The sequence below is a fragment of the Macaca thibetana genome, chromosome 6 (assembly GCF_024542745.1).
Source record: "Macaca thibetana thibetana isolate TM-01 chromosome 6, ASM2454274v1, whole genome shotgun sequence".
Lineage (NCBI taxonomy): Eukaryota > Metazoa > Chordata > Mammalia > Primates > Cercopithecidae > Macaca > Macaca thibetana.
The window spans coordinates 101,096,057-101,110,114 of record NC_065583.1 but is presented as its reverse complement, the minus strand read 5'-3'; the positions used below and the strand labels follow the sequence as shown (position 1 = coordinate 101,110,114).

General features: G+C 35.6%; 1 protein-coding gene across 7 annotated transcripts in view; it reads left to right on the top strand.

Annotated features, from left to right (window-relative positions):
- ZFYVE16 (zinc finger FYVE-type containing 16) overlaps positions 1-14,058 on the top strand; it is a 64,800-nt gene that overhangs the window by 26,074 nt on the left and 24,668 nt on the right. For all 7 annotated transcript variants that reach the window (XR_007726825.1, XR_007726824.1, XM_050795636.1 and 4 more), the window contains 7 exons: positions 254-350; positions 3,412-3,573; positions 5,558-5,700; positions 8,307-8,685; positions 9,888-10,010; positions 10,877-11,032; positions 11,888-12,112. Coding sequence is in view for 5 of the 7 variants with exons in the window: in XM_050795636.1 (XP_050651593.1) it covers positions 254-350; positions 3,412-3,573; positions 5,558-5,700; positions 8,307-8,685; positions 9,888-10,010; positions 10,877-11,032; positions 11,888-12,112 (1,285 nt within the window). In the remaining 2 variants the exon portion in view is untranslated. The remainder of the gene's footprint in view (positions 1-253; positions 351-3,411; positions 3,574-5,557; positions 5,701-8,306; positions 8,686-9,887; positions 10,011-10,876; positions 11,033-11,887; positions 12,113-14,058) is intronic.

Genomic DNA, 14,058 nt, shown 5'->3' with positions numbered 1-14,058 from the left:
TCCATGGTGTATATGTGCCACATTTTCTTAATCCAGTCTATCATTGATGGGCATTTGGGTTGGTTCCAAGTCTTTGCTATTGTGAATAGTGCCACAGTAAACGTACGTGTGCGTGTGTCTTTATAGCAGCATGATTTATAATCCTTTGGGTGTATACCCAGTAATGGGATGGCTGGGTCAAATGGTATTTCTAGTTCTAGATGGTGTAAGTATTCTTGAAACAAAAATAAATTTGGTATTTTATTCTTTATAGGTATTTTGTGGTGTCTGTTGTAGTAGGAAGAGTAAACTGCAATATCTAGAAAAGGAAGCAAGAGTATGTGTAGTCTGCTATGAAACTATTAGTAAAGGTGAGTATTAACTTGATGTATTTTCTTCCAGTAATTGAATATATGTTAAAATTAATTGGATTGTGACAAAGATAAACTTCTTTATTTTCTTAAGGCAAGGACCTAGTGTTGAATTATCTGGCTTAGGTGGGACATCCCAAGGCTTGGTTTCTCTTCTTTTTGTTCCACTCTCACAATTAATACTACCAGTCTGGAAAGGAAGCATTCAGTTTCTGGAGTGGCAGTTCATTAACTTTTAACAGGTACCAAGTCCCTAAATGCTGCATTTCATCTGCCTATTTGTTTTTGTCATCATCGTCATGTTCATCATCTTAATCTAAATAAACACTTGTAGATACCTACCAATAAGTAGTACTCAATATTATTTATTAATAGCATAGGGCAAGATAATAGTTCAAACCCTTTAGAGAATAACAACCTAAAATGATAGTACAAGATAAGGTGGTAATATTTATGATTTTATAAATTCATAGGACTGCCACACTATTTGCACATTTTTGTCTCATATCTTTTTTTGCTTTCTCAACTTTAGAATTTTGCATATGTACACTTCCCATTATTTCTTTGGCTCTCTAATTAGCTACAATTATTAGCAGTAGTCCTGGTGGTCTTTGAGTTCTCACAGGTTGTGTGTGTGTGGGGGTGTGTGTGTGTGTGTTGTGTTTTTTTCCCCAAGTCCATGTTTATTCTTTTGAGTACCACTTGGCATTTTCAAAGATTCGTTGACAGTTTAATTCCTGGCAAATATTACTTGGGCCTTTTTTGACCAGACCTGTGCACTACCTCAGGCACTGCTTCCTGTTAGCCAGGGGGAATGAATACCTGATAATAATTTGTTTTTCTCTTTTGAATGAAGATAACTTTTTTCAGCAATTCTTCAAAAAGCTCTGATGTGAGTCTGTTAGCCTGAGGTAAGCTGCTTTTCTCCCTGCTGTTGACCTCTGCTCTGGAAGATAACAAAGTGTAAATCTTTTTATGTTTCCATGTTACCGCCATTGTTTATGAAGAGGTCAGTTTAAGTGCTTATAGTTGTTTTGTTTTTTCTTATGCTGTTTCAGTAGCCTAGAAGATGACTGCTGGTGCTGTTAGCCAAGGCAATCTGCTAGAATTCAGAAATTTTAGAGCAAGCTCCCACATAATTATCTCCCCCATTAAAAAGAAATTAAACATCCATGAGGATTTGAAATGTTATTTATGTTGACAGGTCAGATTTTTGGGTGAGCATTCAGACATATTTTGACTCTTAAGGGTCCAGGAGGGGAGAAGATATGATCATTAAAGAAATTCAGTAGAATACTGAAATCAAGCTTTGGTTTATCAAAGAAAATACTGTGGAATTAGTTTATTTAGTTATCTGTTTAAATTTATTCTATTTTGATATAGCATATAGTTTCATTTACGGTGCTATTTATTATTAATTTATATGCCACAGGAAAGCATAAATAAAAGTTAATATCAGCTTTAGGGTTGAAAATAATAGAAGTGATCATTTAAAATAATGATATCAAATGAGAAGAGAAAGATGGTTCATGGGTTGTGAGACACACTACGTGAAAGATTGGAAGAAAAAGATAATTTGAATAGAGATAGTAGATAATGAGAAAGCTGTCCTGAGATTATGTGAGTTTCAAGGAAGCGCACATGTGAATGTCAATAAGTAGATTTGAGGCAAGTTAGAAATTACTTTGAAATTGAGAGTAAGATGTTTGGACTTCACTTGGTTAATGGAAGCCATTTTATGAGTGCCATCGTTCAGTGGCACTTGAGGAAGATTGTTTTAGCAGTGGCAACATTTATAGCAGATCAGTTTGGAGAAATGCTGAAGGGAGAGCTATCAATGTACCTTGTTTTTTGGATGAAGAATCACTCAGCAGTATTCAGGCACTATTCTGCATTCTGAAGCTCAAGCTGAGAGCAAAACAGAAGCCATATTCTCATGAAATTTATGAATGTATGTAGAGATGGATAGTAAACAAAAAGATATCAGATGGTGATACTACCTTCAATTAAAAAATTTTAAAAGTGTAAGAGTGATAGATAGTTAACAGATTAGTGGCAAAATGAATTTTTTTTTTTTGAGATGGAGTCTCACTCTGTCACTCAGGTTGGAGTATAATTGTGCGAACTTAGCTCTTTGCAGCCTCCATCTCCCAGGTTCAAGCAGTCCTCCCACCTCAGCCTCCCTAGTAGTTGGGACCACAGGCACACACTACCACGCCCAGCTGATTTTTTGTATTTATGATAGAAATGGGGTTTCACCATGTTGCCCAGGCTGGTCTCAAAGCAATCCTGAGCTTAAGTGATCTACCCGCTTTAGCCTCCCAAAGTATTGGAATTATAAGCGTGAGCCACTGTGCCTGGCCTTAGGTAGTATTTTTTATAATGTGGTCAGAGTAAGGCTTTATGGTAATATGACATGTGAGCAGAGTCTTGAAGGAGGTGAGATAATAAAGCTGTGTGAGTATGAGAAGAACATTCTAGGCCAAGGGAATAATAGGAGCAAAGATTCTAAGCTGTAGGAGTACTTACTTGAAGAACAAGGAGGTCTGGGTGGCTGGACCATAGCGAATGAGTGGCATTGTAGTGAGAGATGAGGTCAAACATGTAACTGGGAAAGTGGAGGAGGTAGGGATGAATTATGTTGGGTCTTGTGAGCCATTGTAACAACTTAAATTTTCACTTTAGTTAGCCATTAAAAGATTTTAAACAGAGGAATAATGAGATATGATTTATGTCTAAAAGAATCTCTCTAAACTATGTTGGAAATAGACTCTAGGGGTACAAGGACGAAAACAGAGATAGTCATGTTAAATAAGGGTTATTCTCTGTGGATATCAAATATACACCTTAGATATAATATTGAAATAACTTATTGGTAGCTTATCAAAGTGGCATGCTGCCAACTCAGACAGTATCTTTGCCAAGTGCTACTTCTTTTTCTTGATTAGCCATTTCTTTCTTTCTCGTTACAACTTGAAAAATAGAATATTTATTGAAATTTACTTTGAAGTAAATTACAAAAACATCTGAGATTTTAACACTATTGTTTTCCCCTTTATAGCTCAGGCATTTGAAAGGATGATGAGTCCAACTGGTTCTAATCTTAAATCTAATCATTCCGACGAATGTACTATTGTCCAGCCTCCTCAGGAGAACCAGACGTCCAGTATACCTTCACCAACAACTTTGCCAGTCTCAGCACTTAAACAACCAAATGTTGAAGGTAATAGAAGAAAATGCTGTGTCTAAGACTAAAGATAAATTATCAAAATAGAAATTCTCTAATGTAGCCAGAAATTCTCTAATGTAGTCAGGAAAGAGAAACCAGATTAAATATCAAGAGGGATTTAATACAGGGAATTGGTTACACATGCAGGCTGGAAGACTGGAAGAGCAAAAAGGCTGTGCTCAAGTGCCTCAGCAATTAGTAACTGCAGGAAGCAACCACCACAACTGGAGTTTGGGGCTACAAAAGGGGAGAGGCTAGAGCTCAGTGTAGGAGCACCAGGAGGTGTTTGGATCGCAGATGTTGGAGTCAGAAGCCATGGTCACAGCACCATCAAGAGGCCTCATAGAGTTGGTGCTCAGATGACTAAAGTAGAGCTCCAGATTTGATGTTAGGAGTACTGAAAATCATGAGTCTAGCAGCTGTATCTAGCGGTGTTGCTGCTGCAAAGATCCTGGCAGGATCCAGAAACAAAGAATTCCTTCTCATTTCTTCCCACCTTATGGTCTCCCACCAGTGCCTGCTATTGGAAAAAGCTGACCAAAGCCAGTAACGAGAGTCTGGGAATTGCACTTTCCAGACTTCCAACCTGGCATCCAAGAGCCCAGTTTAGAGGGTGAGCTTGGGTTTGAGAGGCAATACGTAAATAATTGTTCTATCTCCTTTTCATTAAAAACCTATTTGTAGTTGTGTATTTTACCACAGTAATAATGTTTTTTAAATCTGTTTTTAAATCATTGAGTTATCTGCTCCTTTTTACAACCCGTCATCAATTAGCATCTTGAGTAAGGCACATGTATGTCTTTAAATATGAATTATTAGTCTCTTACATGCTGGAAAAAAACCATAAATGTCAGATAAAGGCAAATTTGGATCCTTGTATTTTTGTGGACTTCAGTTTATTACTCAGTAACTGTTTTCCATTTATTATAATGAAATAAGGAGACTCAGCATTATATGGTTGTATATTATAGCCTAAAGATGAATAATTTGTGTTTGAAAATATGTGCATATTCTTATATTGATAACCCAAATGATTAAATTATAAAAATATTGCAAATACAAAAAAGATATGTTATTTAATATGTCTACCTACATTGCAAAAAATATATATATATAATTCCAGTTTTTTCAGAGTTATCTTTATTATGTTCTGGAAAGTAGACATTGAACCTTTTTTTTAAAAAAAATATTGTTCTAAAATCATCTGGCAGAGATTTTCATAACCTTCCTCTATGGATGCTTTGTAAGAAAAGAGAAAAATGTTTATGCTGATGTCTAGTTATTTCCTTCAAATTTGGAAGGAAATAATAAGTATTAATAAAATTCAGTATCTGCATTATAAGAACAAAAAATGTTATACTTGTTAAATAAAAGAAATGTCGTGTGATATTAAGACATTTCAAGTGATCCTGTTACCTTTTTTGAGGTTTTAAATTTCTTTTTTTCTTTATATATATATATGAGGAATATATAGATAAGCAATATATATATATATATATATGCTTCAGTCTACTCCACTTTTCATCACTGTACCTTAGTCCCTAAATTTTATTCAGTCTCCACTCCGTACTCACAAAAACTTAGTCTCAATAATATAGGCTTTAAATCTTCCTTCCCCATTGTCTTTAAGGTGTAACCTTTCCTGTCTACTCCTCTTCAGAGTGATTCCCAGAGCCACCTCTGGTCTAATATGCTCTGAAGTTATACAGATCTCCTGTCCCTTCCTTTTCATAGTATATGATTGCCACGGCCATTCCTGGTCTAATATGCTCCCTTTGTATGAATTAGATAGAAACAGACTCCACTCAGGGTAGAGGGATCACAAAAGGCTATTTCTCTAGACCTTTGTAGCCCTGAGAATTCAGGGATTGCCAGTGGATAGCAAAAAGCTTTTGAAAACATTTCCTGATCTATTTGGCATTAAATCATTGTCATATTACCAGATTAAAATGTTTTACTTTTTCAATTGGGATTCTAGGACTGTGCTCCAAAGAACAGAAGAGAGTATGGTTTGCAGATGGTATATTGCCCAATGGTGAAGTTGCAGATACAACAAAATTATCATCTGGAAGTAAAAGATGTTCTGAAGACTTTAGTCCTCTTTCACCTGATATGCCTGTGGTAAGGAATTCAAAGAATAACTTATTGACTAAATAAAATTTTATTTCATAGATAATTCCTGGTGTGATTTTATTAGAGTACTTTTTTTTTAAAAACACTTTGAGCTTCCTAAAATAAGAGATGTATTGATATACTGAATACATTTTAGATTTTATCCCCTTAAAAAAAAAAAGAGAGATAGTCTTGCTGTGTTGTCCAGGCTGGAGTGCAGTGGCATAATTACCACTCACTGCAGCCTTTAACTCCTGGGCTCAGGTGATGCTTCCACCTCAGCCTCCCAAGTAGCTGGGATTACAGATGTGAGCCACCATGCCTGGTTTAGACTTTACTGTTTAAAAAAAAAAAAAAGATTTTTTTTAATTACTTTTTTTTTTTTTTAAGAGACATGGTCTCACTATTTTGCCTAGGCTGGTCTCAAACTCCTGATCTTTAGTAATCCTCCCATCTCATCCTCCTGAGTCATTGAGATTACAGGTATAAATCACCACACCTGGCAGATTTTACCTTTTTTTTTTTTGAAATGGAGTCTCTGTCGCCCAGGCTGGAGTGTAATGGCGCAATTTCAGCTCACTGCAACCTCCGCCTCCCGGGTTCAAGCGATTCTCCTGCCACAGCCTCTCAGGTAGCTGGGATTACAGGCACCCACCACCACACCTGGCTAATTTTTGTATTTTTAGTAGAGATGAGGTTTCACCATGTTGGCCAGCTGGTCTCAAACTCCTGACCTCAAGTTATCTGCCCATCTCGGCCTCCTAAAATGCTGGTTATAACAGGAGTGAGCCACCGCACCTGGCCCAGATTTTACTTTTTTAAATGTCAGTTTAAGGGACTGGTTCTCACACTTTCGGCCTCAGGACCCCTTTATACTCCTAAAAGTTATTGAGCACCCTAAAGCACTATAGGTTTCGTGGGTTATACCTATTGATAATTACTACATTAAAATTAAAATTCAGAAATTTAAATATTTATTAACTAATTACAAAATAAGGCTATTACATTAGCAGAAATAATATTTTATGAAAAAAGTTTTTCAGAACAAAAATTTAGTGAGAATAGAGGCATTGTTTGCCTTTTTGCCAATTTCTTTAAATGCCTGACTTAATAGAAGACAAACATATTCTCACATCTGGTTCTACATTCTGTGTGTTGTGATACTTTTTTTTTTGGTTAAATTATATGAAAAAAATTGTAGGACCGCACCAATTCCCTGAAAGGGTCTTGGAGACCCCAGGGATCTCTAGACCACATTTTGAGAACCACTGGTTTGGGGAAATGTAACAGATTTAGTAATTTAATTTATACTAAGATCCATTTAGTTATTTTCAAACATTCAAGAAAGTATGTGATGATGATAACTTATGCTTGCATTTGCATAAATGTACTAGATGTTAAACATAAGATATATAATACAGAATCCCAGATCACTAAGAATTCTCATTGTAAAGTGGCACATACTCACAGAAGCAAGTATAAATGTATGAATTAGTAATGTTTTATGCATTAAATAGATTTATTGAGCATCTACTCTGTGCCAGTCACCTGGTTGATTCTAGCTACATACATATATTAGAAAAGATGGATACTAGGTCGGCTGCGGTGGCTCACCCCTGTAATCTCAGCACTTTGGGAGGCCGAGGTGGGTGATCACCTGAGGTCAGGAGTTCAAGACCACCTGACCAACATGGCAAAACCCCGTCTATACTAAAAAAAATACAAAAATTACCCGGGTGTTGTGACGCATGCCTGTAATCTCAACTACTAGGGCAGGCTGAGGCAGGAGAAAATCACTTGAACCCAGGAGGCAGAGGTTGCAGTGGGCCAAGATTACGCCACTGCACTGCAGCCTGACAACAGGGTGAGACTCCATCTCAAAAAAAGAAAAAAAAAGATGGATACTTACCGGCTCTGTTGAAGTTTATATTTGGTAGAAACATACGCTGTTTGTCAAGAGTTCATGAGCTACACTTTACAAATAGCTGTAATTACCATGGGTATGTTTCCTAGCTAGCACCTACTGTCAGTCTATATTAATGAAAACTCTGAACAGGCTAGTAAATATTGAGTTCATAAATGGTTCTTATTTCATATTGACTTTGTACAGTCTAAAAAGAAAAAGGCTTTTTTGAAATAGTCTTTATGGGTAGTTTATTCCAGGTGGTTACTCTTGTGGAATATAGCTAATGTGCTGCTTCCTAACCACTCCCCTCCCCTTCTTCCTACCTTGTCCCTCCTCCCTACCCACCCAAGGGTTTTTGGCTATCATAAGAAGGGGAGAGCCTTGGATTGAACTAAGCTTGCTCACTGTGTGATATGATATGGGATCTTGAAGTTCTTCTTGCCTCATTTTTCCCAGTCTTAATATTAAGTCATTAATACCTACCTGAGCATGCAGTAAAACTAAAACTTTATACTTCTAAATACGTTATGCTCCTGAATTTGAAGAATCAAAATGGTACTGTTTCTTGGGAAATTTGACTTTAAGGGAATTTCTGAGCCCATTTTGGTTTTATTCTTACCAAAAAGATGTTTGGCTATAGTGATCTCATTTCATAGTTGAACAGAGAATATGAACTGATTTGTTAATTTTTTTATTCCATGTTTTACAGACAGTAAACACAGTGGATCATTCCCATTCTACTACAGTGGAAAAACCAAACAGTGAGACAGGAGATATTACAAGAAATGAGATAATTCAGAGTCCTATTTCTCAGGTTCCATCAGTGGAAAAATTGCCTATAAACACAGGAAACGAGGGGTTACCTACTTCTGGTTCATTTACACTAGATAATGATGTTTTTGCAGAAATTGAAGAACCATCTAGTGCTACTGTTGCCTTAGTTAACAGCAATTTACCTATTGCTGGTATTTCAGATTATAGGTTACTGTGTGATATTAACAAGTACGTTTGCAATAAGATTAGTCTTCTACCTAATGATGAGGACAGTTTGCCCCCACTTCTGGTTGCATCTGGAGAAAAGGGATCAGGTAGGAGAGCAGTTATTTAAATTTAAAAAAATTAAAAACTATATATTGATCAATTTTGTCTGTGACATATGAAATGGATTTTCTTAAAACTTACTTTGGCTGCAGTATGTACTAGGGCTGGTAACTTGTTTACAGAAAGTCTTACTATATTAAAAACAAATTCTAAAAGTATTTGAACTTTTATGATCCATTTATCACATCTGGCTCCCTAATTTCAAATGACGCAAACTCCAGTGCAATAGGGAAGCTCGTAGACCTTTAGTCTGAAGAAATGTTTCCATTGTATTAGAATTTTGACACCGTATTATTACTTTTTTTTTTTTTTAATGAGCATGATACCTAAAGAAAAGAGCATTAAATTGGATGGCAAAGCTAGGAAGTTTAGTTCCTTGTCTGCTACTTGTTACATCTATGACTTGTAATGTGTTATTTAATCTCCTTGGGCCTCAGTTTCCTTCGTAAATAGAGAGAACCTAGATGATTTCTAAGGTCCTTTTCAAGCAGGAGATTCTATGGCTAACCCCCACCCCAGAGTGGTTTCTAGGATAGACACTTGTCACTCCAGGTGTTATGTCACATGGCGGTTCTCTGTGTGATAGTGTAGGGGAATGAAGCTTCGGATCTCTGTTCTGTCAGCAGGAGCCGCTACATGAATCTAGGTGTAGTGGCAAAAATATAGTAAGCCCTGTTCTTTGTGTGCCATGTGTATCTTTCTATTGATTGTCAAGATTTTTTATTTTTATTTATTTTTTTGCTACCTGGTCACTGATATAGGCATATAGTAGCAAGTGCTGACACAGGCATGTGGTAGCAAGCAGCATATATAACGTGGGTCTAGACTACTTTCACAGACTTGTACATTTCAAAAATTATAAATGGAGTGCCTGCCAAGCTGGAATCTACTTTATAAAAACGTTTGTCTTAAAACTTTGAAGGTGCTAAAATTGTATACATTTGCTGTTTAATCAACATAGTGTAAATATACTATATGCATTACAGTATTAATAACTTTACATGGAAAGAAAAGTAAAAATTACTATTTAACAGTTGTCTAGGTTGTTGATTGATTTTATGAAACATGTTTGCTTTTGTTTTTAAATTTGATCAGGCCACTGGTGGATTTATAAATTTGTTTTTTTCTCATTTGTAAGCATATTTAACAGGATATTTATCCTGATTAATATATTACTTTCATCATTTAGTGCCTGTAGTAGAAGAACATCCATCTCATGAGCAGATCATTTTGCTTCTTGAAGGTGAAGGCTTTCATCCTGTTACATTTGTCCTAAATGCAAATCTGCTCGTGAATGTCAAATTCGTATTTTGTAAGTAATAATTTATCCTTATTTCCTTAATTGGTAAGCAGGATTTCTCAATTAATTACATCTTCAGGTTAGATTTTGACTGGCATTGGTGAAAAATAACCAGGATTGGATATTGGTTTTTCAGCCATATGTGACTGTAAATAAATTTTGCAAATTTATGTTCAGTAGGACTTGAAACATGAGCTTACAGATTTGTGTTAGCATCCCTCAGTCAATCTTAGGTTCAGGTCATGAGCTTATATAGCTGAGCTGTATTTTGATTCTCATGATTCAATTGACTATATCTCCTGTGGCTTTTAGATAAATTGAAATTTAGTAACCGAAATAAGCAGCAATTCTGATTTAGTAGCAGTAAAGACAGTTTTAAAGTAAGTGACATGTGACCTAATTAAAGAGTAAGGAAGTAATCCTTAATGATTAATAATCCTCACTACTCCATAATGCATCTGTCAGCTTTTCATTCTATTTGAAACTAGATTCTTATCCACTACATTTCAGCATTTAGTGTGTCTTTTATTTTAATGTTATTTATTAATTGGCTCCCTATGATAATCCTTTTTCTTACTTTATATGAATCTTACACAATTCAGTTTAAGGTTTTCATAAGAAGAACTTTGGGAACACAAGGAATTTGAAAAGTTATGGCTGGGTGTGGTGGCTCACGCTTGTAATCCTAGCACTTTGGGAGGCCAAGGTGGGTGGATCGCTTGAGGTCAGGAGTTCGAGACCAATTTGGCCAACATGGCGAAACCCTGTCTCTGCTTTAAAAAAAAAAAAAAAAGAAAAGTTAAATGCAGAAACAATTGTTCTTCGTTTTTTGGTTAATAAAAGTTGACCTTAATAGTTATATTCTTTTATCATCTAAGATTCCTCAGACAAATATTGGTACTTTTCAACCAATGGATTGCATGGCTTGGGACAGGCAGAAATTATTATTCTATTGTTACGTTTGCCAAATGAAGATACTATTCCTAAGGACATCTTCAGACTATTTATCACCATATATAAGGATGCTCTAAAAGGTATGGCATTTTATTTTGAACTGTTCAGACTAGGGAATGGATAAATTTGTTAAAGGCATTTATGCTTTTGGCTGTGCTAGCTATACTAAAGAATTATTTCTTGAAGAGATTGCTGATTTCTGAAAATAGCTTAATAATTACTTTGTCTCTTTAAAACTAACATTTTATGTGATTAGTGGTCTATATGCAGATTTTTGTATTTAAAAAATGGAAATATATCCTTGATTTTTTTTTTTTTTTTTTTTTTTGAGACAGTGTCTCCACCCAGGCTGGAGTGCAGTGGCACAATCTTGGCTCACTGCAACCTCTACATCCCGGATTCAAGCAATTCTTCTGCTTCTGCCTCTCAAGTAGTTGGGATTACAGGCACTTGCCATCATGCCCAGCTACTTTTTGTATTTTTAGTAGAGGCAGGGTTTCAGCATGCTGGCCAGGCTGGTCTAGAACTCCTGATCTCAAGTGACCTGCCCGCCTCAGTCTCCCAAAGTGCTGGGATTACAGGCGTGAGCCACTGTGCCTGGCCTGCCTGCTTGTTTTTTAAATGTATCTATGTAATTTCCTTACTGTCTGTACAAGACTAGGAGATTTGATAATTTTTCACATGATCATGCAGTAAGGAGAAAAACTGAACGGTTGGAAACATTTTCAAGTTTTTGTTCATAATCCCCAATATCCAGGAATAATTGGGAGCTTTGTGTACAGAAGGTATTTAATAGATGCTTTTGCAAGAACAGAAACAAGAAAAAAAAACTATAGTGTCTTAAGACAGTTTGTATTGGGATATTCAAACTCAGAACATTTCTTCAAAACAATAAAACAACTTAAAATCTTTTTACTAATGATTTTATTTTGCAGGAAAATACATAGAAAACTTGGACAGTATTACCTTTACTGAGAGTTTTCTCGGTAGCAAAGATCATGGAGGATTCCTGTTTATTACACCTACTTTTCAGAAACTTGATGGTCTCCCATTACCAAGTAATCCTTTTCTTTGTGGAATTCTTATCCAGAAGCTTGAGATTCCCTGGGCAAAGGTTTTTCCTATGCGTTTAATGTTGAGATTGGGTGCAGAATATAAAGGTAAGTTTTAGAGTAATAAGTTAAATTGCTTATTTTCAAAGAATGTAAAGACTTTCAGGGAATCATTAACATCAATTTTAATGGATTAATGGAACTACTTTTATTTTGCTGTGCTTTTAAAGTTCTAAGACAACCCTCTTCTGCTACCAGGTTGGTCTAGATAACTGTGGTATATCTTCAAGTTTCTAGATGTTCATAAGTTATTTTATTACCTAAAACTTTTCTTCTTAAATTTCAGAACAAAACAGAAAACTTTCTTTCACAGTACAGGTTGAGTATGCCATATCTGAAATATATTGGATCAGTTTTTTGGATTTTGGACTTTTTTAGATTCTGGAATATTCACAGAATACATACCAGTTAAGCATCCCAAATTCAAAATCTGAAATGCTCCAGTGAGCATTTCTTTTGAGCATCACGTTGGCATTTGAAAAAGCTATAGGCCGGGCAAGTGGCTCACGCCTATAATCCCAGCACTTTGGGAGGCCAAGGTGGGTGGATCACATGAGGTCAGGAGTTTGAGACCAGCCTGGCCAACATGGTGAAACCCTGTCTCTACTAAAAATACAAAAATTAGCTAGGTGAGGTGGCAGGTGCCTGTAATCCCAGCTACTCAGGAGACTGAGGCAGGAGAATCACCTGAACCTAGGAGGCAGCTTTGCAGTGAGCTGAGATCGTGCCTTTGCATTCCAGCCAGGGTGACAGAGCAAGACTACGTCTCAAAAAAAAAAAAGAAGAAAAAGTTACAGAGTTTAGAGCATTTTGGATTTTAGGTTTTTAGATTTGGGATGTTCAACATGTGTTAATTATTTTTGCTAAAATTTTCTTAAAAGTATCTACTGTTGGGAGTTTGTTATGTTGCCTGCATATTAAGAAGGTAAATCATTTCCTCTCTCCATTTTTCTATATTATAAAGCCAAACATAAAGGATTTTTGGGTTATCAGTGCTATTGTTTTCAGTTACTGACTATAATTAAAAGCTAACTATTTTTAGGGAAGGAAGTACTTAGAAATTGTGGTTATTTTTCTAAGCTTGATTATTCTTATTTTTATATTCTGATGTTTATCTCTCAAAGGTGATACAGCCTGTATCATTCATGTGTATGGGCATGTGTGTGTATTTACTTATCTACCCTTGACACAACTGGTGATTCTAAAGCTGCTGTGATGTTTATATATATGGTGATTTCTGAGTTAGAATCATTTCTAGTGTTAAACTTTTTTGAATTCCCACTGTATCTTTTATCTCTGACTTTTTTCAAGAAATATATTTATTGCATTTGAAGTACATCACGTCTAATGAACTTTTTAGACATTTGATTCTAATATAAGTTGGTAGGGATTTTCTTGGAGGAAAATTAAATGTTGAGAAGCTATAAAAGTGGTGATTACTATTTCAGAATAAACAAAAAAAAAGGGATAATCTATTTGGCAAATTTTATTAAATTGTGATTTTGGGGATGAGTGTTCCTTACCATTTAAGATTTATATGTGTGATGCTATTAACTTGTGGGAAGAGTAACAAAATTTAATTTGCATCTCAGGTTTCGTACTGTGTGAACCAAAGAGCTTAAGACATTTCACTTTAAGCCAAATGTTTCATCAATTCAACCCAGTATTTTGCCTCTGATTTAATATTTTTTAATAGAAGATTAGGGGAATAAACTAGCTAATCAAATTATTATGGAACATGTCTGTAAGTATGGACAGTATTTTTGCCAGTAGCACTTCTAGATAGTCTGGTTTTCTCACACTGAAGGTTGGAGAATCATGGAGCAATATGAAGGGCTTCTCATAAATCATAGGGATTGGAACTGCAAAGCTATGATAAGCTATTTAGTAGTAATAAGGGGAAATTGTCAGTTATATATAATAGTTAATTCGCCTCAGCTGTTTTCTGAATTCTTTCTGTCCTACTAGATTTTACATAGACTGGCACTTTGACA